At 38.0% G+C, this 27,336-nt stretch overlaps 1 protein-coding gene across 1 annotated transcript; it reads right to left on the reverse strand.

The window, feature by feature from the left end:
• Positions 1-9,902: 9,902 nt before the first annotated feature.
• LOC145205639 (carbonic anhydrase 1-like) lies at positions 9,903-18,905 on the reverse strand. Its single transcript, XM_080078370.1, has 8 exons — positions 18,768-18,905; positions 17,876-17,932; positions 17,496-17,675; positions 16,523-16,683; positions 15,772-15,837; positions 15,438-15,553; positions 13,620-13,770; positions 9,903-12,105 (listed from the first exon to the last, which is right to left on the reverse strand). The coding sequence occupies exons 1-8, from the start codon at positions 18,847-18,849 to the stop codon at positions 11,989-11,991; spliced, it is 930 nt and encodes a 309-aa protein (XP_079934496.1). The 5' UTR covers positions 18,850-18,905; the 3' UTR covers positions 9,903-11,988.
• Positions 18,906-27,336: the final 8,431 nt, after the last annotated feature.

Genomic DNA, 27,336 nt, shown 5'->3' on the forward strand with positions numbered 1-27,336 from the left:
GTTTAGATATGATGTGTGTTAAAATGGGTTTTTTTTTACAAAAAATGTTATAGTTTGTTATTTATCGCTTCTGTGACATAGAAAATTATAGAATAATACAGTAAACCTCGGTTAATTCGGAACCAAAAGAATTGTCCGTATTATGCGAAGATCCGGATTAACCGATGTCGATTAGTTTAAGTTCTACAACGTTATAAATCATTTGAATTTTGTCCGAGTCATGTTTAACCGAAGTTTGCTGTAGTACTAAATGTCAAAACGTAAAAAGAGATTTTTTGCAATAAAGCAAATAACCAGTGACGTAACCGTCAAGTTATGAATAATTTGTTTCAAGAGACGAGTGAATCTTTTATCGTTTGTACCAGGGGTTCCCAACCTTTTTTGCTGCTCATACCCCTTTGTCAGGTCAGAGCATTCTTCGTACCCCAAAACAATTCTGATGGAATTTTTCAGATATATATTGGTAAATTCAATTGCTTTTATAGCTAAATTCAACGTTAAACCGGCATTTCACTACTTTCTCTAGTTCTAGAAGTGGATAGTAGACCGTTTATAGCAGGTTTATAGCAGACTTCATTGAATGCCTGTTTTATCTGTGTATTTTTTCCTAACTTTATGCTGTGTTGGTTATTGCTGGCTGCAAGTAACAAAGCATTGCTATGGGACAAATGAGGCTTCCTACTAAATAACAACAATTATTTGTATATATTTTTTTCAAAGCAAAGACCGTAATGGCATACTCCGAAATAAAAATTTACTGCTGTGAAATATGTTTGAAAAGCTGCTCCGTGGCCCAAGGATCTTCGTATCCCTTAATGTCCAATCTTGTACCCCCAAGGGATATGATTAGCACCAGCTGTGAACCCCTGGTTTACATTCATACGGTCTCAAGTCACAATTATTAAGTGACTATAAATCCTTCAATAACAAGTAAAAGGCCACTCTGTCTACTAACTACCGAGAACCTATAGCCACAACTCGCTGAACGAGTAAGTTGTGTACGACTCGTACATTTTGTGCACTACTGAAAAGCCATGCCTCACCAAATCTGTTCGATGCCACCGCTGGGCATACATTTGTTGCATTTCTTTTCCCAACGCTCGCGTTTTGTTCTCATTTCTCTGATATATGTCTACACCTAATTTATATAAGTTAACTTCTTAGCGTTTAGCAACAGAAGATGTTTTTAGAATACTCGGGGATGTTATGCTACATGTCCTTATAGCGTTAGTGGGTGTCTGTTTTGAGTTTGTTTTATATTCGTTTGGTGGCGCTCATTGGCATTTCAGTTTGTGACCACTGTAATACATGGACTTGAATTGTAGCTTTACTAAGAAAATAATTGCCAGCAATCAACCCGCTTGTTTCCGCTTGTGCCTTATTCATTTTCACTGTTATTGACAATTGTTTTTGTCGAAAAGATTGCTTTATAAAATGTCCACATTTATTTTAAATCATATACAAAGCAGTGTTGGCTTGGTCTAAGACAGGGGTGGGCAAACTACGGCCGGCAAAGGAGTTTGTGCGGCCCTCCAAATGTTCGCAAACTTTGAAGAGAAAGTTACCGAGCAACGCTGAATAGAATTATAAGCACAGGCGTAGAGTTTTAAAAATACCGGGGATGCGACTTGCCTAAACACAGATACTTTTTACGTGCTTTAGCCTGTTGTTTCTGCCATGCAAATCGTCACTTGACACAATTTCTTTGTTCGATAAAGTAAAAGCGGTTTACGTTTTCAAACACAGCCCACTTTGCAATGTTTGCAAAAAACTTTGCAAAAAACTTTGCAAAAAACTTTGGTCACTTTGGATCAAGTTTAGGTCGTTGCAGTTCTTTGCAAACGAACATTAAACACGGCTACTAAAAGCGGCTCGCATTGTTTAATGTTAGCGCAAGGAATATTAACAAAAAAAAACGTGGTGTAGCCTATGTTGAAACAAATGCTTGTTTATTTTTTAAATCAATTACAATTGTAGCTTTTCAACCAATGTGTGTACAATCATTAAAGTGACAACAAACGTATTTGCACATAGCTGAAAATATACTATGTTAACATTTTGAGCTAAATCAGGAGTACACAACGTCATGCGGCCGCGGAGACAAGTTTGTGCGGTCGTGGCCATGTATGTTAAAATACATGTACTGGCGGCCGTGACGTAACTGAAACTATTTTGCCTAATATTTTGATTTTCAAACTGCTAAAAAAAGATTTCGTGAGACTGGAAAAAAGATTACCAGCCTAGTGACCACATACGCCAGGCTTTTTACCTGCTTATTGTGTGCAAACAATGCGAAAAACAGGCACCGCAATCGTCACAATACAGTTTATGACGTCATAAACAGTTAGCTCCGTTCAGCTAAACTAATGCACCAAGTTAGAAGTTATTAATCTGAGCATTTTAGACGACTTTAAATGGTATATATAGGATATAAACCTAATTCTTAACACAAGTTATTTTAAAACAAAAAACAAGCAAACAATTGGCGGCCGTTGGTGAAATACTATGCGGCCCCATAAGATTAAAAACCTTTGAATGCGGCCCTTGCACTGAAAAGTTTGCCCACTCCTGGTCTAAGACAATGGCATGATACAAAACTAAAACAACAGTGTAACAGGTTAAATAACAGGTAGTACTTCAATATAAGCACGCAAATCGGATTGGTGTGCCATGAATAATCACCCCGCGTAACAACCTTGGGGTTGCAGACCCCTGCTCTAGTGTAATGAACTCAAGCGCTACATAGAAGTGATTTGTCATACATTTTGAGATGCAATTCTAGGAAATATTACCATCCGGCCTCTCGTTGCATTACCATGTTTCAAAAGTTTTGTCTCTTCTTTGCAACCAAACATCTTTATAAATACTTGCACGCAATACGAACTAATGAAGCCGAAAAATATGTTTTCTTGCGGCTACGAAAAGAAATCTCTGCTCGCACGTTTTTTCGACGCCCATGAACTGAATGGCTCAAGTCTAATATATTTATAGAATTTCTGAAGCCGGCCATGGTTCAAGTACGCGTGCCATCGTAGGAGGAAAATCTTGTCCTTGACCCCATTCTCCATTGTGACATGTCTATTTAGCAAGATTCGTTTAAACTAAAAATAGCTTTGCGGTATTATTACACAATTTACCGGTTCCACTTGACAGGAGACTTGAACTTCACAGACAGACTTAAAGTAGCTTGAATTAAAGCAGGAGCCCCATACGGCCACCCATATACTACGTGTACAATTTTGTCTGTTTAAAAAGCAGAAGAGGATCTGGAAACAACACCAAATATGTTCATAAAGCAAACATCGTTAAAATCGCTGTTCTAGACAAGCACTTTACTTTGAATTTAAATATAAATGCTAATGATGCAGCAAAGTATAACGTCGTTTGAATGAACTGTAGCAGTAAATGCTACAAATGTTGTTTTTTCACCTTTACCCTTCAAACACTATGGTTTATTTTTCACATTTCTTTTTCCTGGAAACACAAAAGGACTGGCAGAAAAATCACTACTTTGGGTAAACTGTCAATTTAAGATTGAATACAAAAAATAACATAAAATGCCATTATTTGTTGCGGAAAAGTTTAACAGAAAAGTACAGCGCGGTGGCTAGACGCTTTAAAAATTTTCACTCTACCGGTATGTGAAATAAAAACAGTACATAAAATGAAAATAAGCTATTACGTAAAAATACAAAAATAAACACCACAGCATAAAAGTAAGTTTTTTCAGTCTTGATTTAAATTACCCTTATCCTGTTAATAGTCGGCACAATGAGAAGGGTTGTGGTGCTTTCCAAATTATAATTTATATGGTACTTATTTAGCCATCATGGTTATGAAAACAGTAACAGAAAAATACTCAATTGTAATGTAACAACCGTTTGTAAAGTTTTTGTCGTATTACAAATTTTCGAATTTTTGAAGTTTAAGCCCAACTAAAAGACGCAAACGATAGTGATGTTATTAAACAAATATTTATTCATTTGTGTGAGATTTTTGATTATTTGAATTTTTTCTTATGCAGTTAACCTTTGATGCAAGTTTACAAACTCACATTTTAAGAAGTAAGATATATTGTGTCTGTGGTAAATAGAAAATTTATAATGCATTTAGTCAATCATCGTTACGTGTTCGTGCTACCATTACGTGTTAATAATCACGCGATTAAGAGAGCACGTTTAAACTCAAGTTTCACTTATAGGGAGAATCAATGTAACATGTCGTTAACCTCAATCTAATGGGGTTTTCTTTGCTATATTTTTGTTTTCCTTCAATATAACGTCAGGAATTCGCGTCAGAAAAAAATTTAAAACGCGTGAAGTCTTTATAGTTTTAAAAAGTTTTGACGTAGTAGTTTTTAACCACGGTTATATGTGAAGAAAACAGTCACTAAAAAATGGGATTCAGAAGTAAAGTAGTTTCGGACCAGGGAATTACAGATAACAAAAACAGACAAACTGAATAACTAAGCAACATTTTTCGTTTCATCATAGTGTTCCTATTTAGCTTTATGGTCTATTAATGGCAAGATTTTTTTCATTTACTTTCGATTGCTTTAACAAATTTAAGCCAGTAACTTGACGAACTGCAGGTGGTCCCAACAAAACTCAACATTAAACAAGCTAAAGCACAGTAAAAAGAAAGAAACTACAAGGGTATTGTTACATCAAGGGTATTTTGGCATTGTGGTGCGATGACACGACAAGTAATGTGACGTATAGGTAAACGGTTGAGTGATTTATGATGTTTTTACCGGTGCGTCACGACTTGGGGTAAATCGCTTGGTTTCCTCGCACTTGTTTGCTGCACAGTTTTGCTGCACGTTTTGAAAAACCCCAATAGACACTAATAGTTTTTTTTTTCTTTTTTTTTCTCTAAACTTTAAACACGCACGGCGTCCGTAATGACGCAAATTTAAATTGAAAACCCCCTTTAAATTGTTCATGCTTACGTGTAACTGCTAAATCGTGACAGTGAAGCATAGAAATAACACACGTTGTTACCCTGGATAAAACAGGAAAATATTGACCAATGTATTTAGTGAAAAACGTTCCAGGAAAAATGTAACATGACTATCAAAAACTCTCACGATTATGTAGCCAAGACAGCAACACACTGGCTAAACTTTGTTTTTAAGACCTAAAAAAGTAAAAGGAAAATTAGTTTCAATGACCTTATCGTTTGTCAGACGGATCAGTAATCAAGATGCGTATTTGCCTAATCAACCCTAAAATTTCATGATTGAATTATGTTGAGGAAATTTGATGCTGTTTTTTTTTCTTCGTTTCTCATAAAATATTGTTGACGTGTCTCAAGTACGTGCGCAAAAACAAATGCCATGATTTCGGCTTTTTCTGAAATAAAACTCTGCCATTTTGTTTTGAATTTCTGTGCGCTTGGGCACTAACACTCAAGTTCATTTGAACAAAGTGTTTACTGTTGGCATGTGATGGTCGAAAAGAGGCGAGGCCATGTTTCAGTTCTGCTCTGGTGAAGTATTTTAACGTTGGCTGACCTTTCAACTTTATTAGATGGTAACTTTGTTTATCTCTTCTGTGCTATTTGAAGATGCGAAATATGCAATGGAATTTTGCTATGTCTAAGGTAAAAATACAAAACGTTTTTTTTTTACTTTACACACAGGTTGTGACGCTTTTCGTAAAAGTAAAACGGAGATGCTTGCGTCATATCAATGTCATTAGGTTTAGTCATTGGAATTTACGTTCACCGAACAAGCTATAAGCAATAAAATGTTCCCATTGACATACTTGATCTGTTTTATAGTGATTTTACGATTCAAGATTGAAAGTACAGTCATCAGTCTGTCGTAATGTTTACATTATATTAGACCGTTGCTGACGACCTCATTATTCAAGCTGTGTGGCTTCCGTCTTTCGGGCAGACTAAACATAGTCTGAAAATAATGAGGTAACGCATTGGACCCGAATCCTCGTTACACCAACGAAATAAGCGGTCCCGTCTTGTTAACCACATTACGACTTTACACGAGTTAAGTGTTTAATTCTATTTGAATAAGGCGCAATAAATGTAAAACTGGATAATTCATTGTTGATCAGAGAACAAGTATGTTGTTAAACAATGTACGAAAGCACATTTTTTCCGCAGTAAACGTGTTGACATTTACTGTATGTTGTTTGAATTACATTTACACCTCAATAAGTTTCCCTGAAACGGGCTGATTGTGAAATGTTTTTATTTTTTTAAATTGGTTTGGGGTTATATGGTTATTTTTTTAGTATTTTAACTATTGTAATGAAATTTATTGGTGGTGAATGTTCAACAAACTATATGCGATCATTTGTAGTTTATCGCCAAACATAAAAGGTGTCCTGTGGACCACCCATAAAAAACAGACTCCCTGCATTACATATTGCATAATGATGGGAAGAGTATTATTAATAGAATCATCAAATACTTTCTCCTTAGATTGGTGAAGTTTATTATACGACGCACTGGCTAAAAGCAGGAAACAATAAACCGACATTTGTTAGTGAGACACATGTGTAACAAAATGCCGGAAATGTGTGGTATAACATATGTGAAAATAATTTATGTATGTGTCATCTGCTTGTCATCTGTTACACGTTGTCCTGATTTCTTTCCATTTCAGTCGACTCGAGCAGCATTTATTTATCTCCTCGAATGATGTATCATTCACTGCATGTTTATCTTGATCTTCATATTGCAGTCTTTGCCTCCCTCTTGATATTTTGTCATGGAGGCGACCATGTAGGCACGAATATTCGATTGGTTACCGTTTTTCGAAGTAACGTTGACGTTCTTTGGAAAACTACACGGGTCTGTTCAGTCTAATGACGAATATAACGGCATAAGAAAACGTAAACAGCGATATGCTTTATTATTCAATCAATGAGGAACTCTTAACGTGTATTCGATGTCATTCTTGCGGCATATAAACACGTCGCGTTGTGCGTACTTGGGCCGTTATATTCGTCATTAGACTTAGGACGTTCTGACATCTTATTCAGACACTCTGGGTGCCACTTGTATGAGACAAGTAGGTGGAATTTGTTCGCCAGAACATCCAGACAGACATCGACGAGACAATTTAAAAGGGAAATATTCTAGAGCACTTATACAAAAAGTCGGTCAAATCATTTTGGCCATTCTCCATTTAGGATTTTGTCACCAAATTTTTTCCATGTTTTAAGAGCTGTAGTCGGAAAGTGGACGTTATAAGTTGTATATTACTTTGCTATCATCTTGAACGTCAGCTAAGTGTAAAGAAACGTTATTCGAAATGTGGGCGAATCCCCGTTATTTCTCCCTTGGCACCAGACCTTTATCAAACAAAAACGTATTTTTCCTAACGCTCAGTTTCAAATTTACAAAGCAAAGTTCAAAATACATTATTATGCCTGTCGTTTCACTTACATTTATGTAAACGTAATTTGAAATGCCGCCCTGTGCAAAGTTCGCCAACAATCATTCGTACTACTGAATACTACTGAACAAACTGAACAAAAAGGTCAACTAAAGATTGAACCAAAAACATATTATTAATGTGAGCGATGTTTATACTTTATACTGTTAAATTGTTTGAGTGAAAAAAAAAACTTTTTTGACGTTTAACCTCGCCTGGACGCTTAACCTTTTATACAACGATGCTATTCAGTGATGTTTTACATAGTGTTTACATCACTACAAACCTTTTTCATTGAAATTATTTGAAACGTTTGTCGAATCAATTCTGCCGAATCAACCGAATCATTTGGCGTCATTTGAGATCGTGTGCCTGGTTTTGACATAAATACAATTTTGAAACTAAATTTTCATTAAAATCGCTGATTCGGCCGAACAAGTTTACCGAATGTTCGGTGTATCACTAGTTAAACATCACTATCCTTCGTGTTAAGCGTTAAATCTCATTCACGTCATTGCACGCCAATACACACGATCGTCATTGCACGCCAATACACACGATTGTGACGCATGGAACACGTCACAAGGCACAATACTTGAACAAAACTTCACATTCTTGTGCGGATTGCGTTTTCTTGAACAATCCACAACTAAAGGTGTTTTTCTCAACAAAGTATTTTAAAATACAGTACAAAACTTTTTTGTTAGTAAACGGAATGATTGGCTTTATGATACGGGTTATCTGCTGTTTTAAGGAGGGTTCTGTATTCGAAAAACCGCCTTGTGGCCTTTTGCGGTTTCCTTAATGGCTTTAAGCCCATAATGGTGTTTACAGAATGAGCAAGAGATATTTAACTACAACCACAGTCTGACAGCCAAGCGTGTGGGTTGACCAAATATAGGCGTCTGGGCTGAACAAATATAAATATAGACCAACGGGCCACAGTGTTTCACAAACAAAACACAGGCTTTGTAACTTACAGGAAAGACAATGTTGACAGCGTTTAAATTTGAAAAAGCGACACATGTACACAAAAAATATCACAATATTATCAAGCCAGCAATCGACCCCGGGTAAAAATCATATGAAAACTAACGCAAGGGCATGTCAAAAAACTCGATGTTTAAAATTGGATTCCATGCTACATTTACGGCAAACAAAAGCACAGTACATTATGCACAATGATTAGTTAATTGCAGGGCTTTAAAAATTTAGTGGTAACGCCCACATCTTGGTGTTTTAAATATAGACGTAGGCGGTGCATATTCCAGGTCATGCATTGCGTTTGTGGGGTGCTTCGTATTTGTAGACAAAAATTGCAACCGTGGGCGAAAAGGCTGCTTCGTATTTTTAGACAAAAATTGCAACCGTGGGCGAAAGGCTGCTTCGTATGTTTAGACATTAGTGTCAAAGAGGGCGGTAAGGGTATTAGTGTTTAGAATTTCTGTTTCAGTAAATTGGATTCTTAACACCGGTATTATGTTTCAAACTTTATTTACAAAACGTGGCAAGATTGAGCTCATTATCTTTAGAATGTGCCAAAGGGTTTTCTTATTCTAGGAAATTGTAAGAATTGGAAATAATCTTAGATTCACAGGCAGAAAAACTCTGTCTACAGGGGGACATTGAACCTGTCTTCTTCGCATGAAAAAGTTTTTAACTAGAAATTAAAGACCTCTCCGAGTTTTTCGGTGAAATATGATTCATTGCACATCTGATTACCACTTGTAAACAATCGCGATTGGTTAGAAGTGACGAAAATGTCAAATGGCAAATCAGAACAAAATAAACTTTTGTGCAAAACAGGTAATTAATCACAATCAATTCGTAAAATCTCGTGTTTTTTTATTTAAAAAAGTGGGTTAAACAGCCACAGTGATGGTTCACTAAAAACTGGGGGGGCAATGCTTAATTTTCTTGGAAATGGTAATGTTATATTTGATTCATTTTTTGGCACCGATCAAGGAATTTATATGCCTCAAGTCACCGGTGACTCAGAGCTTGTAATACCGTTGCATTGAACCAAAACACACAGAAAGTGTTGAATGTTGCTGCAAAGTAAACTATGGGACTTAAGGTCGTACCATTCACGCTGTGACTCAATACCTGGAATGTGACAATGACCAAGTTAAGTAAACGAAAAAGTAGAATACTGCATTCGGGGACTCAAACAGGCGGCCAGTGCCTGGTTTTGACATAAATACAATTTTGAAACTAAATTTTCATTAAAATCGCTGATTCTGCCGAACAAGTTTGCCGAATGTTCGGTGTATCATATGTTAAACACCACTATCCTTCGAGTTAAGCGTTAAATCTCATTTCCATTCACCATCAAGAATTTTTCAACTTCGGCTTTGTTCCAATTATAATATAACTATGCTCCGGCTATGTTAAACTCGAAAGAAAGTTTCAGTTTTACTGGTTTTTCAATTTTTTTCATGTTTATTGGATTTTAATAAATACAGAAAGGTCAGGTCGTCCGCAAGCAAACGTCATTGCACGCCAATACACACGATTGTGACGCATGGAACACGTCACAAGGCACAATACTTGAACAAAACTTCACATTCGTGTGCGGATTGCGTTTTCTTGAACAATCCACAACTAAAGGTGTTTTTCTCAACAAAGTATTTTAAAATACAGTACAAAACTTTTTTGTTAGTAAACGGAATGATTGGCTTTATGATACGGGTTATCTACTGTTTTAAGGAGGGTTCTGTATTCGAAAAACCGCCTTGTGGCCTTTTGCGGTTTCCTTAATGGCTTTAAGCCCATAATGGTGTTTACAGAATGAGCAAGAGAAATTTAACTACAACCACAGTCTGACAGCCAAGCGTGTGGGCTGACCAAATATAGGCGTCTGCGCTGAACAAATATAAATATAGACCAACGGGCCACAGTGTTTCACAAACAAAACACAGGCTTTGTAACTTACAGGAAAGACAATGTTGACAGCGTTTCAATTTGAAAAAGCGACACATGTACACAAAAAATATCACAATATTATCAAGCCAGCAATCGACCCCGAGTAAAAATCATATGAAAACTAACGCACGTTAAGGACATGTCAAAAAATTCGATGTTTAAAATTGGATTCCATGCTACATTTACGGCAAACAAAAGCACAGTACATTATGAACAATGATTAGTTAATTGCAGGGCTTTAAAAATTTAGTGGTAACGCCCACATCTTGGTGTTTTAAATATAGACGTAGGCGGTGCATATTCCAGGTCATGCATTGCGTTTGTGGGGTGCTTCGTATTTGTAGACAAAAATTGCAACCGTGGGCGAAAAGGCTGCTTCGTATTTTTAGACAAAAATTGCAACCGTGGGCGAAAGGCTGCTTCGTATTTTTAGACATTTGTGTCAAAGTGGGCGGTAAGGGTATTAGTGTTATTTCTGTTTCAGTAAATTGGATTCTTAACACCGGTATTATGTTTCAAACTTTATTTACAAAACGTGGCAAGATTGAGCTCATTATCTTTAGAATGTGCCAAAGGGTTTTCTTATTCTAGGAAATTGTAAGAATTGGAAATAATCTTAGATTCACAGGCAGAAAAACTCTGTCTACAGGGGGACATTGAACCTGTCTTCTTCGCATGAAAAAGTTTTTAACTAGAAATTAAAGACCTCTCCGAGTTTTTCGGTGAAATATGATTCATTGCACATCTGATTACCACTTGTAAACAATCGCGATTGGTTAGAAGTGACGAAAATGTCAAATGGCAAATCAGAACAAAATAAACTTTTGTGCAAAACATATATGATTAATCACAATCAATTCGTAAAATCTTATTATTTTTATTTAAAAAAGTGGGTTAAACAGCCACAGTGATGGTTCACTAAAAACTGGGGGGGCAATGCTTAATTTTCTTGGAAATGGTAATGTTATATTTGATTCATTTTTTGGCACCGATCAAGGAATTTATATGCCTCAAGTCACCGGTGACTCACAGCTTGTAATACCGTTGCATTGAACCAAAACACACAGAAAGTGTTGAATGTTGCTGCAAAGTAAACTATGGGACTTAAGGTCGTACCATTCACGCTGTGACTCAATACCTGGAATGTGACAATGACCAAGTTAAGTAAACGAAAAAGTAGAATACTGCATTCGGGGACTCAAACAAGCGGCCAGTCAAAAAAGTATTTGGGCGTAACCGTACAGGCATTGCACTTTGAAAGGTGTTGGATATTGGAATTGCAGCGAAACAAAACACAAAGCTTATAAAATTTGTAAAAACAAAAAATATTTTTAGCATTTAAACTGAAAAGCAATCAAGATTGTCACGTTGCAATTTCATTACTACTACATTTCGATTTACTGTTTGGGCGTTTGTTTGCTTCATAAGACAAATAATCTACTACACTAGCATTTGCTTTGACATTTTGTCCAGATGGTCCTTGATACGAATACGAAACCAGTTGAAAGGTTATTTGTGTTTTCCTTGGGCGGTATAAACGCTTTAGGGCAGAACCCTAAAGGGCATATCGTGCTTTTCGACCACTTCCAAAACGACCAGGAAAAAGTATGAATCAATTTGGAAGACAGTGCGGTGTATGCATGGTTCTTTTCGCGTTGTTATTTCGCATCCGATCTTTCAACATAGAATTGAGGACTCGTGTTGTGTTGTATTGGTCTCGCATTGCATTCAATCTCTGTTCCGTTTTCATTTTGCACCATGCGCAGATATCGAAGCTGTCAACAAAATCGAACATCTTGGTAATGCTTAATAAACTATCATTTACATTTACGGAAATACTTTAAAAGCTTATTGATAACTAGCTTGGAACGGTGATTTTTTTTTGCAATGTACAAAAAATGTATTTTTTCAATACAAGTTAAATTTTAGGAACAGTTTTTAGTCGAATTGCTGCACTTAATCGCACAAAGCTAGCTCGCAACTCCTTTTATGAGCGTCAAGTAGTTTGCCTTAACGAGCAATATGACGTTAGCTGAGAACCGGCTAAAACAATTGATGAATCATGTGTGCTATCAGGTGTTTAGATGGAAAACATACATAAGAGGCCCGTATAACCTCTTAGGGCAATATTTTTCAACATACACGTTGTACTTCGTATGCCAAGTATTGTAAGTGTTTGCAGTGGTTAAGTGTATGATGGCAAAATTTGTTATTTCCGCCAAAACTCGCTGCCAGTTTCTTCCTTTTAAGCGCTTTAACCGCAATTAAGTTCCAGTTTTTGTCTTTGAAATTTTAGAAGGAACTCTTTCGTTACACAACAACACAAATAGCGCATTTTTTTGCTGGGCGTATGAAATCGTTGTAACAATATCTGTATTTTTTAAACTCAAAGTATTTTTTCGCCAAAGGGCATTCACAAAAAAAGTTTGTTTTTTTGTCGTTTAGGTACGAAATAAGAACATTTGTGTTTAAACATTGGAAAAAAAACATTTAACGAAACAGTTTGAAACTATTTTAGATCCCAAAGCTTTTAAGTAAGGGAAATACGTAGGACGGTACTGAAAAGGCAATTATTCCTGCCGTTTACGCCTACACGATAAATCAAGTTTGTGATATTTTTATCGCTTGATACGGTCAAACCTATTATCTGACGTCAATAAGAAACCGTCAAACCGTTTTTAGTAATTTGCGTAAGTTAGACAATTTTCTTCTTATCTATAGGGTTGGGGTACAATCAAACTTAAATCTAAACAAACAATTTAGCTTTTAACCAGGCGTGGATGGTTTATGAAAAGAAACATACTTTGATATCACTATGGTCGTCTGACAATGCCATATCACCATTAATGCAATAAATTGGATTTCGTTTAGAAATTGGTGAAACTATTTTTCTCTCTAACATGTTACGTTCCATAAGGTTACAAGAACAAAAACAAAAAATGCATTTCTAATTCTATGTACGGGTGAACGGTGTATAAATGTCTTCCTTATTACATCAAGTATTATCACATTTTGGAACATAAGCGGCCTTTTCGTCTTTTAAATAAGACTTGTACTGCGCAGATTGCATTTACATTTAATCTGTTGTGAAGGATTCGATTTATACATTTGATCTATCCCATATCCGGTGGTGGTCCCCTTTGTTGTTTTGTACTCCAGCATAACGTTTCAACGTTGCGCAACTAGTTCCGGCTTGGTGATGGTTCAGTGCAACTTTGTCACTATGTGTTCTTTCACCAAGCGAAATAAACTCAACTTAACTCAAAAAAGGGGATTAAACTGGGCTTACCTGATGCGTGCTAAGTTCAATTGGAGTTATAAAAACAGTCCATAGGATGTTTGTGGAGCAAGGTGGAATGGTCAACGAACCATCGTATTGAACGGCTCGTGTGCGAACGTGGCTCTCGCTTGGACCGCGCATGCTTGAATCTTTCAACAATCTGCGGAAAAGAATGTAAAATGTTTAAAGTGCATAGAATTTATAGGTTAAGTTTATTTGTTCAATGTAGATGTTTCGAATATTTGGGATGTTCGGAATGACAGAGTACTATTCTGTGTGGTTTGTTACAGCTTATTTACTTTACATTCACGCTGCATGAAAAGCTTAGATTTGACCTTAACCTTATTGTTTGATATTGCGCAAAATGTTTATCTCACATTTCACAAAGGGATTTATGACAAATCACTGTGTGTGATCCGAGTTCTTGCGCTTTCGAGAAATTTCAGGAGGTGAGGTCATCTTACAGTTATGAGTCGGCTCCGATCTTTTGAGTCAGGTTTGGGCTTTAGTTTGAATAACACGTTTTTGAATCCTATCTTTACACTAGGTCACTTTTGTGTCATAATTTCACCTAAATTTCGGACCCTACATAACAAAATTTTGGGTTCGGGCCAGGTTTTTGGCTTTTACTATTGGGTTCGGGTTCGCCTTTCAAAAGTCGCAATTTTGATTCTATTTGAATAAGATAAAGGGTGAAATATATATATTGAATTCATAAGATTGAATGAGTTGATGTTTTAATAAATTTGAACCAATTTGTCGCAATGTTGATAAAAAATTTTCAACCTTCGTTGTATTTCAATTGATTTGTTTTACTAGCGTTCTAAACACGTTGCTACTTCCATACTATGCTGCGTAGTTTAATTCTGTTTGAGTTTGCTAAAATATATCTTTGTTGTTTTGACGCCATGGTTCCATCTTGTAGTGTGTTTACGAAAAATAAAGTGTAGCTGGCGCCCTCTGAGATCGTCTATCGGAGCATCGCGATGTCATTAAGCGCAAACATGAGTCATTACGTGACATAAGCCATTGCTACAAAATTCCTGAGGTTACATGCACGTAATTTGCAGACAAAAAAAACGGAGAAGGGTTTTTCGGATTACACCTGTGGTAACAGTTACCAACGTTTTTGCATCATTTTCACAAAAAATGAACCTTGTGGTGAAGTTTTATGTAGATGAGTTCGTTTTTGTTTTGCGTCGGCCCAAAAACTCCCAGAAATCGTAAACAGGGTCCAACAGTCACTTGTCACCGTTTTCCGAGTCACCGTTTTCCGAGTATGGGCAATAACATTGAATCACTATGCGGTGTTTTGCTCAAAATCATGGCACTCGGCACGTTCATGGTAAAAAAACGAAAGGTAGAAAATTCTTCCGAATTGAACTTAGTTGGAAAGTTCGTCCTAATCCTAAACACACCGATGCGAGATGGGTGTTTCCAGGCTTACGATGTCATATCTAATTTGCGGTGGCTGGCATGGCTGTGTGGTAAACAACGAGTGCCATGTCAGTAAAGGGGAAAAAAATAGTCACGTCGTATACGTTTTTTGGTCGTCTGCGCTAATACACCGATCTGTTTTGTAGATTTGTTACGAGCCGTTTACAACAGGCTAAACTTGCCCATCTTATTGCTGGTGATTTAAGTTCTAAAAATTGAATTACTGATTGGAAGAATTGAAATATCTTTGGAACCAGGTTTAAAACAAAAATTTGGTGTGTTTAATTGCAACAAAAATTGCTAAAACAAACTTATACCGTATGTCATGTAGTGAAATTTTATAAAATGACATAAAATGAACTACAACATATAAGTTAAATTTCAACGAACTTGTTTAAAAGATCACCATCCTTGTTTGCGCGTTTATTGGAACCAACATGGTCAATCACTGGAGCAAAACTGTTGAGTAGATCAGTCCAGTGTTCGTTCGTTGATGATGATCTTTCCTGCAAAAATCCAAAAAATAATTCAACTTCATGTTAATTTGTAAGTTATTTTTTACTGTTTAATTTCGATTTTTCTTTAAACCAATGCACGACTATTTGAAAATCAGAAAAATCAAATCAGACATTATTTTACTAACGGCCGCAAATACGTCCATTGGACCCTTAAGGTCTAGAAGCTGAGCATTTTTTATTTTGCCAGTTTTATTAGCCATTTTTACCTTAATCAGGAAAGCCAATGCATGTCGTTGACCACGGGATCGGCTTTGGTGGTGAAATACTTGCATCTAGAACAACAGAGTTACTTGTATAGTAAATATAGAGCGGTGGGCTCTAGTGCGCGGATTTTGGTTTCTGACCGCAAGTATAAAACGAAAGCCGACACCATCAGCTATTTATAAACTAGGCACCTTGCCCTGCTTTTTGAGCTTGTCATGTGACGGCTTTGAAAATCGTTAAAAATTCAACCATTTAAAACAAGCGTTAAAAATTTATTTGGTGGGAATTTCTGAAGTCAACGGAAAAATATATGTCACAGCCACACATACTTTCATGAATATAATTAGTTTTATGCTGTAGTAAGCAAATTTTATAAGTTTGTTTGAATATAAGATTCACTGGGAAGTTAACCAGACTGTAAGGCAAAGTCAAGACTTCAATTTCGGATGCCAAACAAAGTTAAGAACATTTATTCTAATCAAAACGATGCTTACATTTTAGGACCTATGCAACAATGTTCGCTTTTAAAAGACTTTTACTGAAATGTTTATTGATTTTTTTGTATTTATTTTCTAATTTTTGACAAAATGTTACGACCAAATTAGGTTAGGAACCCATACAAAAAAATATATTTTCTATTGTTAATCTGAATTCCCGAAATATAATATTACCATAATTGGTTTGTTTAAACACCAACTTTAAATTTTGCTTATGGTCCAGCAATAAGTTTTGACCTTTCTGACTTCAACTGACCTCTGCTGCGTAGCGATGCTTGTTGATTGTATGCTCCGAGCCTCCCCTATGGCGGCCACCCCATTTAAAATGCACGAAGTCGACAAACAATCTCTCAGCTCTTCCCCATGCAGATCTTGTGAACGTATAAACTGATCGTTTCGGCACTGGCCACATCGTAACTGTATGATTTAAAGTTTGTAAATTAGTAACTTACTAACTCTACATACGAAAAGCATGATATGAATTTAGCATATTACTTTTGGCAATTATATTTTGCCTGGCTATTGCATCCTATGTCGACGTTTATGTAAGCACTGTGTATATGTACGTATGTGTAAAATGTAAAACTGCATTTTAATTTGAAATCGTTCGCGGTTGCGGTTACGTTCTATATAAGTCTGTCAAATGTATTTACCGGTCCAAAAAAAGCGTTTAGTGTTTTCTCCTTAAATTTGCATCGCATAATTTCGATTGGCAAATTTACAGTAAGGAAAATGGTTCATTTCGATCGTAAAGCAGCCTGTATATGTCCCTTCGATCATTGTCGGATAACATTACAACGTTACATGAGATTGTGTTCCGCAATATAGGCCCCGTAACGGCTAGGAAATTATTTTTTGGGTTCTAAGCTGGCTTTAAACTGGCGCCCGACAAAAACTTGAATGTACAAGCCTGAAACCGGGGTTTTGTTGAAATTAAGCCGTATTGGGCCCAAGAGTTACGTTACAAAGAGAAACTCCCACACAGTTGTGGTGTTGTGTCATGGTCAAATTAAGCCTGTTTCGTCCACACTGAAATCTGAATCCGGTCCGACCCGCCAAGCCCGGCTCGGAACAATGGACCGAAACTGATGTCAAAATAAAATCTCACCGTGTAATTTTGAACAGTGCACGTTTTATTTTAGCCCGATTGCGCATCCCCCGAATGTTTTCACGTCGGCTCTTAAATTGTATTCCATAAACCGAATTTGTAAATATAGGGACTAACTCACTGTATCTTCCTGTGTTTTTTATTTCCCATCTCTGAAACGATTTCGCTGCCGTCCAACCATCGCAAACGTGTGGACTTAAACCGTTATTTGGGGGAGACGACGTTTTTATATCGATTGGTGATTGTGTTTCAGCGCGTCCACATTTCGGATAAAGTACCTGCCATTCTTCTGGTGCAAAATCTGCAAAAATTACGTAAACTTTCTATGCATTTCAAATACGATTTCCGAAAAAATAATATTCTGTAAGTGTTTCTGAACCACACGACGACTTTTTTTTATTGTGGTCGACTTTTAGCATTTTTGAAGATGGCTATTGTGTTCTATGTCAGAAAAATACGATGCAAGTTATACATGACCCAACATTTTCCAACTTTACTCACGTGATCTAGATGACGTATAATCCCATTCTGGTGCCTCTCTGTCGATCAAATTTGAACCTTTAAACAAATACAATCTATTTAAACTTTAACCAGCTCATTGCTTGGTGGATGAAGACTACAATGAACCTTATGCTTATTGATTCATTTTTTTTTAAATCAACAAGTCATGTATCCTTATCGATTCTATATCAATTAAGTTGATACCGATGAATGACTATATATTTTAATAAATTTGCTTTAAAAACAAACACTTATTATTTTTAGGCTTCTGGCATTTAATAAGAAGTAATTAGAAGCCATATCACTTAATTAGAACAGCTTATATCGCGTGATACAAAAAACCGAAGGCGCTCGAAATAAAAATTGTCCCTATTGAGCGGGAAATGACGCCAACCTAATCATTTTTTGTCGAGACATCGCAGCGTCCTGCTCCCTACAGGTAAATTTGCCTCCTGGTTTCAGTTTCGAAGACTTTTCGCGGTAATGTTGCGTACAAATTATTGGGACAACAAACTAGCCGGTTGATCATGCTTGTAATTTGGGTCGTTTCGATTTAAAGATGCAGCGTTTGAATTTAAGCAAACAGTTCAGGTATTTCGGAATAAAAAAATAAATATTGAAACAAAATTTATGGTTTTCCATTGGAATTTTAATTTCACAAACCCTGCGTGATTTGTAACGTTAATCGGCCAAACAACGGGTATTTGATTTGTTCCAAATAACTTTTACGCCCAGGGCGTAAGTGTTGACCCGTCAAATACTTCTTAAAAGCGGGTTGTACTATGCCACTCGTCTTTCTGGGTCTGAACTGACTTAGTACCTGGGTTTGCGTTTTCCATTTTACTCTTCCATCAGATTACGCAAAGTTTCATACGCATTGTTTTTTACGTACCTCTATCTCTTAACCTTCTGCATTCCACTGTTCCAATCCAAAAGACGAATAGGTTGAATAGAGTAACTGATGATGGTTGCATGTTTAGATATGATGTGTGTTAAATGTTTTTTACAAAAAATGTGATTGTTTGTTATTTATCGCTTCTGTGACATATAAAATTACATAATAATACAATAAACTTTGGTTAATCCGGACCCGTTTGGATCCAAAAAATTGTCCGTATTATGCGAAGATCCGGATGAACCGATATCGATTAGGTTAAGTCTTTCCACCTCACAAATCTATAGTACCTCAAATTTTGTCCGAATCCGCCTTATCCGAAGTTTACTTAAGTACTAAATGTCAAAATAGGTTAAAAGAGCCAGAATGGATTTTTCCAATACAACGAATCATCAGGGACATATAACCCGTCATGTTATGAATTATTCATGCCAAGAAACAAGTGAATTTTTTATCGTTTACACCCCCACACTTAGTCAGCTAACGCCCCGGGTGCCTATAGCCACAACTCGCAGAACGAGTAGTTTGTGCACGACTTGTATATTTTTGCCTTTCATTTATTAATAATTAGTACTATAACTGTACTCGCTATTCTTCGCCTGAAACGGTTAGATGTCCATGTTACCCGTTCATAAGCCTAAAAAATGCATACTTTTTTTTATTTATCGCCAAAATTGTTTCAGAAAAAAACCCCACAGAAATTAAAATTTCAAACTTAACTCTTCGTCACGTTTTACTGTGGCGCCGCTTGTACTTATTGCTCGCTAAGTCAATATTAATCGCACTTAACACTTCAGCCAATGTTCGTGGTTAAATTCACGGACTTGGAACTTTTGCGGTTTTCTCTAGGACTTTTCATCCTGTGCTCTTCCTCTCTTGCATCTGTTGACTTTGCTGCAAACTGACTTTGCTGCAAGAGTATTTATGCGCCAGCGAGTAACGGGAGAAAAAGGCAAATGTGACGAAGAGCACGTACGTTGTGTTGGTAGCTGCGCAGATTTGGAATATCGTGAGGCATGTGTATGACGGAATACGTGAGAAACGTTGCAAAATGTTTAACGTTGTAAGGAGTGTGCCCGTAAAGAGAAAGACGTTTTCCGTTTGACCTGTGCTGTGTTTTATCAACATGTTTTGTCATTTATGTAAGGCGGAAAAAAGCTTTAACATTTAGGCATTTTAAAATGACATTTAGAAAAGCGAAAGCGAAAGCGAAACCAATCTGAATTGGCGACCCGAACCCGAAAGTACAAGCCCTAAGCCCGGCCGGAACCTGAATTGTTTTTGAGAACCCTGTTTAGGCCCAAACGTTTGATGGACAGGTCTATACATGATAGCCTGCGAAAAGTATGACTGTTCAGAATAGAATATAGAACACATACACAATACAAAAATAAAAATGAATCAACCATGGATAAAGTGGGACGTTTAGGGTTGTTTGGGTATTAGTTTAGGTCCAGAAACTAGCCACTAGGCTACACGTATTTTTATTTCGTGAAAATTAGGGAATTAAAAGTCAAGCCCAAATCGGGCCTGTTTGTTGAAAAAAGTGAGCCCGAAATCGGCCGGACTTACAACTCTTTATTCAATTTACAGGAGTATCTTTAACAGTTTAAAAATTTTAAAAAACGTTTTAAAAAGTCCGTTTGTCTAACAAAAATTGCATCAACGTAACTTACTGGTGTTTTATTTTCACGTGTGTATACAAACGGGTGTAACTGATGTGGCCTTATTATCACTGATGATGGTACAAGCATTTGCCGAAACGCTTGAAAAATAAAACATGTCGGCTTTTACGTCTATTTGGGTCTTTATTTTCACCATTATACCTACTGGTAATACAAAACACTGAACAAGCGTTTCGTCTTGCAGGTTTGCACATTTAACAAGATTTGTAGTTCAACTGGTGCAATGCTAAACACAATACTAGTTGTTGTTTCAAGAACTTGTATTTTTGCTGACGTTTCGCCCACCAAAACGGTAGGGCTTCTTCAGAAGTTTAGAGCAATAAGTGGTATATTGCGAGCACACAAGTGAAAATGTACAACCGCAGTGGGATAAAGAAAAAGAAAAATAATTACACTAGAACAAAGGCTTTCCGTGAAGAGTTGCGTGTGCTTCTTTGGACATATTGCGTCCGACTTCCTCTTTAAATATAGGACATTAGTTACGCACTGTCATAATGTACAAACGCAATTCTTCAGGGCAATGAATGATAAATTGCAAGCACACAAGCGAGAATGTTCAAGCGCAGCGGGATATAACGAAAAATAAATACACACGAACAAAGGCTTCCCTGAAGAATTGCGTGTGTTACATTATGACAGTGCGTAACTAATGTCCGATATTTCGAGGGAAAATTGGACCCTGTATGTCCGTAGAAGCACACGCAACTCTTCACGGAAAGCCTTTGTTCTGCGCTTGTACATTTTCGCTTGTGTGCTCGCAATATCATTCATTGCTCTGAAGAATCCCTACCGTTCCGTGGGGCGAAACGTCAGCAAAAATACAAGTTCTTGAAACAACAACTAGTATTTTGTTTACCGTTACACCAGTTGAACGACAAATCTTGTTAAACTTACTGGTATTGTTCCTAAAAACACATGTTTGTTAACAATATTTACAAAACATCATCAGTATTATCTTGAAAAATCACGAACATCATCGAAGTGTTTGCACTCAACGTAACAAAGAACGACGCACTTATTGGAAGCAGTAATACTAAGCCACCATCCAAAACTACATGTAAATATTATGATATTACTTTTACCGAGTGATACACCAAACCCGCCGAAAACTGTTTGAACTATAATTTGAGCATGATTTCAAAAGCCTAAATCGGCCGAACCTGAAAGTCATCATGGCCTGATAGGAATGTTTTTGTAAAAAAAATCGTATTTGTTAAAGCACATAAACTCGTTTCATAGAAAACCCTCGTATGCTGCACAAAAGACAAACCTTTTTGCCAGACTAAGGTGGCCTTTGTTTGTAAAAACGAACAGTTAAATTAGAAAAATTAAAACAGTTTTCATAAAATAAAATTTTTTTTATTTCTAGCCTACGCCTTGCCAATTGGGAATGTTTGGTGACCGGCCGATTCGGTACATCGCCTTCAATAGGTATGGCGTCAGTGGTAGGATTCCGCCGGTTCGCACCGGTTCTATAGAACCGTCTCACGAAATTTTATGAGATCAGCGAACCGGTTAGCATAACTGATTACTGTCAATTTACGTTTTGTAACAGAACCGACTGAAAAATATGAATTTTGTGATGGAACTGGCTGACTAAAAATTTGAATCCCACCACTGTCTGGCGTATAATGTTATTTAATAAATGAGTGTGCCGTGATCGCTGGTCTGCATGAACGCTTCAGGGCTAATGTCAGTTGTGGATTTATGTTTATGTTAACTAGTTTTTATTTTATAGTTTTTTGTTTTAATTGACTGGTTGTGAAACTTCGGGCATATGATTACATACAATAAACATGGAACAGATGCAAGGTAAACTAATTTTCTTTTACAGATACAACATAAGAAACGACTATGCAACATTATAGTACACGCGGATTTTTAGGGCGTCTGGTTCTCTTCCGGAGAAGAAACGAGGTATATATAGGCGTTGCTTCAAACCGTCAGTGAAAATTATTGAATTACTCTCAATAAAAACAGCACGGTCTTTTAAACATTCAATACTAATTTATTTATGTTTGTATTAACGGTTTTGAATTGTAACAGACAGACAGTCGGCGGGCGCTTTGACAAAATATACCTTATAAAAACTGGGTTACAAATCTTTAAATAGACGCCGTTTCTCTCTAAAATCATATGATCCAAAACCGAAGGAGTTGTTTGTACATGTAGGCGTACAAGGCGTTGTGTTTGGTTTTTATATCATTTGACCTGAATTTAAATGTTAATTGGTATTTCGTATGACTTAACTGTTAGACGTGACGAAATTTTCTTCGAAAAAATAGCTTTTCGATCAAACATGCTCTGTTGCGACATGTAGTGACGGATTGCAACATAATGACTACGGTTTTGACCTTTGCTGTCTCCTAAGGCCCCCGGCTTGTTACACGAACCGAAAAACGAAAAATAGCAGTCCGTAAGCGGTGGCCTACAATAATCCTTCTGTTGTATTTTACTTTTTGTGGTCGTTTGTTGCAGACGCGTTGATATCTCAAAAAGTTCTTCTGCCTGGACGTCACAAATGCATTTACCCAATATCTGACGTAGAGGTGTACTGTGTAGCAACTACTCAAAAACAAAGACATAAATTGTGTATTGCAGCTGAAAAAAACACAACTTTTACAAAAAGTTTCGTGTTACACCACAAAATCGTGCGTCCGACTTTGTGTTACCAATATTTTTCACTAAGCCAAAATGTTACTAGTGTTTACAGAAAACAGCGGAACTTCTTCTTGAACGACGTGATTAATAAAGCACTTCTCTTACCCCTACGTTGTAACTGGAATTGATAGTAGAGGACATGTGCTTATTTGTATATTGTCGATAAAAATAGTCAATTTCGCGTTTGACGTACCTTTGCACGTCATCACAATAGTCTGAAAAGGTGAAGCTGACTTAAGTTGAGTTAAATCGTTAGTGGCATTCAAAGCAGTCTATTTTTGCATGTCATAACGCACGGTCTGCAACGTGCATATTTACCGGCAACAAGATGTCGTTTTCTCCTTAAAATTGCAGATGTATCGAAATCGATCATTTTTGCAAAGATTGGATTACGACCGAAAAATTGTTGCGAATCGGCCGAAACCTAATCTTTTACGAACATTTTTGCTTAGTATGGTACCAAGCAATCTTTCAACCACATAACTAAGATCCAGGTATTTGTTGTAATTTCTAAAACGTTATCGTCTTTCCCAATGCTGACAAAAAATCGAGGACAATACACAACTATACTCTGCACTGTTTGCCTTGTAGACAAACATATGTTTACATTTTCAACGCATGGCGTACGACTTCGCGTGACGTTATGAATTCGGCAAAACTGCCTGCGGTTTCGGCCGGACCGAAATTTAGCAGATTCTCTACATCAATAAAAATAAGCTTTTCCAAACAATTGTCACAGCATTCTCTGAGTTTGTGGCTTCTGTCATAATGCAAAAATAACGTTTTTGCACGCTTGGGGTCACCAAATGTAGCGAGGTGTTTATTCGAGGTACATCGTAATAGAATGACACAACTTGCGAATACGCCGCATAAGACGAGAGTCAGAGAAAGAAGGCAATCTGTCCGGTTCGCTGTAGTATGAACGCACACGATAACGGTAGTGAGAGAGGCCGCTACACGGTCATATTTATCACGATTGAAGTGTTTATGGTACATTGTTGCAAAAAATATATTTTTGGTACAAAACCCACTGTTTTTGCCGTCTGTTCATTTTAGTTTTGTTAAGATAGCTGATGTTACGTCTTGTAGTCAGTACCAGTACTTATATCCAATTATCTGGACAATATCATACAAAAGTGGCCCTTGCTTGTGGCATGCTCTGTTACGCGGTAAAGACCACTGATTAATAAACTGAGTTGTCGTTGTGCTTGAAATTAGAGCCCGAAGCTGGCCCGCAAAAAACAAGTCCGTACGCAGGAGGCACGAAAGTGGGTGTAGTTGCGAAACAAACAAGACCGAGTGTAAAGTTTAGACTGAATCAAGCCTATTTTCGAACACAAGCACAAACGTGGGTAGCCTACCTAGAGAGCATTGATTTGTGTGTAGGACAATTTCTTATTCACATGCTCATAAACATTTATAAATGAGCATGTATTCATTTTCACAACGTACAGTCTGCAATTTAACTTACATATTTCCCGCCCACCGATCGCATTTAGTATTCGATCTTTTGAACAAACAAACATGTTTGTAAAGTAATGTGGGTGATGAAAAGGTTATGGGGGTTTGTTTGCGATGTGTACCAGGGTTCTACGTCAAATTTTAAGTTTCAAGCCATGTTTAGGGAGGGTTCATAGTATTTCAACTAACTGTACACTTGACATTTTGCCGAATTTTCGCTGATTCGTGGCCTTAGTGTTTGTTTTTAGAATTCTGGTTTAAGTCGTGTTTTGGGCTTGTACTTTAGGGTTCGGCTCGTATTTCAGCCCCATTTTCGGCGCTTTTAGGAACTTAGACTTTTAGGAACCAGACTATAAGCCGCTCCCCGAATAAACAACGAAGTTTACTGTTCACTCTGAATGATGTTTAAAGAACGAGGAATCGTGACAATGCAGATAATTTTAAAGACGGGCACGAACCAAGCCTAGAATAAACAAATAAACCTACAATTTTTCAACTAGCTGCTTTCAACCATCACAGTCCCTATATTTAGGCATCCTGATAACTTTTGAAAACGCATTGCATTACAAACTTTACATGCATGACTGGGTAAAATGTCAACTTGTAGCGAGGTGTTTATTCGAGGTACATCGTAATAGAATGACACAACTTGCGAATACGCCGCATAAGACGAGAGTCAGAGAAAGAAGGCAATCTGTCCGGTTCGCTGTAGTATGAACGCATACGATAACGGTAGTGAGAGAGGCCGCTACATGACCCCCCTCCAGAAACGGACATAATAAAATTAACACATAAAACGCGACGGAGTGCGAATTTGACGGGTGCGCGTGTGTTGGCCCGAAGGTAAAGTTTCTGGCTGGTGACCTGGTGGATCCGCCAGGGCAGGAACGGGTTCGGGTGGAACCGGATCGGGCGGTGCTGAAGTATGCGATTCCTTCTCGGATGGCACCGGTTGTGTCGGCGTTGGTTGGCGCGCGGAATTGGGAGGGCGACCACGGCGTGGGGGTTGGGCCACTTGTACCGGCTGCGTAAGGTCGACATGCGCCGGCTTAAGACGGTCGATGGAAACGAGCTGGTTGCGTTCGCCGATGGCAAGCGTGAAACCCTTGCTGCCTCGATCAATGACGCGAAAAGGGCCATCGTAAGGTGGCGTAAGCGGGGGTCTGTGGCCTTCTTTCCGTACGAAAACGTACGGAGTGGAGGCCAATGCTGCGGGGACCGTTGTGCGGACAGGACCGTGACGTGACATTGGAGTCGGTACAAGTTGACGCACCGTAGCCTTCAACGATGGAAGAACCGTTTGGGGTGAAAGCTCGTGATGTTCTGGGCGGAAAAAATCGCCTGGAACGGTGATGGCAGAGCCGTAAACAAGTTCGGCCGATGAAGCCTGCAGGTCTTCCTTTGGAGCTGTGCGGATTCCAAGCATGACCCATGGTAGTTCGTCGACCCAATTGGGGCCCGTTAGACGTGCCATGAGTGCACTTTTCATGTGGCGATGAAATCGTTCCGCCAGGCCATTAGCTTGAGGATGGAACGAGGTTGTGCGGTGCAGTTGAACACCAAGAAGCTGGGTGAAAACCGTCCATAGATCGGAGGTAAACTGGGGGCCGCGATCTGATGATATGTCAGCAGGAACCCCAAAACGGGATACCCAATGGAAAGCAAATGCGCGTGCACACGTTATGGTGGTAGAATCAGGCATAGGAATTGCTTCTGGCCAACGAGTAAAACGGTCTACCAAGGTAAGGAGGTATCTGTTACCCTGCGAAGGTGCAAGCGGTCCAACAATGTCGACGTTGAGATGCTGAAAGCGTGCATAGCAGGGCGGGTAGCTTGCTAGAGGCGCACGGACGTGGCGTTGGACTTTTGCCTTCTGACAGCGGACACACTGTTTTGCCCAAAGGCCAACTTGGCGTTTTAAGCCGTGCCAAACAAACTTTGAAGCGACAAGTTTGCGTGTTGACCGTATGGATGGGTGCGAAAGCCCGTGTACAATGTCAAAAACTTGGCGTTGCCATGAAGTTGGACGAGGCGATCCAGAGGAAACGTCACAAAGGATTGTAGTTCCAGATGGATCAATCAGTATGTCCTCTAGCTTAAGGTTAGTGACAGCGATACGATATGCTTGAACCTCCGGAGCGACCTGCCAACCGAGCCGAAAAGTCTTGAATGTGAGGAATGGCGTAACGATCAGGCTGGGTAGCTGCGTTAAGACGGCGGTAGTCGCCGCAGGGGCGCCACCCACCGGACGACTTTGGAACCATGTGCAGTGGCGAGGCCCATGGACTGGAAGAGCGTCGAATAATGCCCAGTTGCAGCATGTTGTGAAATTTTTTTTAGCGATGCTGAGTTTCTCGGGAGGGAGACGACGAGCGCGAGAGTGCACTGGTGGGCCGTTAGTGGGAATAAAATGCTGAACTCCATGCTTGGGAAGCGACTGTGAAAAGTGGGGAGTTGTTATTCCTGGGAACTCGGCCAATAGTCGAGCATAGACAGACGTGCCCGAGGAAACAGCATTAAGGATCATTTTTTTTTTGATTTTTTTCGATTTTAGGCAGTTGGTGACTTCAATTTAGTTCAACCCATTGGAAACCACTGGGTTGGAGCAAACTTATAATACTTTGGTGCAAAAAAATTATTTAATTATATTTTTCAAAACTTGTGACACGTGTGAAACCAAAATATTAACATTTAAACACATATTTTGAATAGTATTAAATGTGTTTTCATTTTACCTGTTGACTTCACGCAATTTTTTG

The sequence above is a fragment of the Phallusia mammillata genome, chromosome 8 (assembly GCF_965637545.1).
Source record: "Phallusia mammillata chromosome 8, kaPhaMamm4.hap1.1, whole genome shotgun sequence".
Taxonomy (NCBI): Eukaryota; Metazoa; Chordata; class Ascidiacea; order Phlebobranchia; family Ascidiidae; genus Phallusia; species Phallusia mammillata.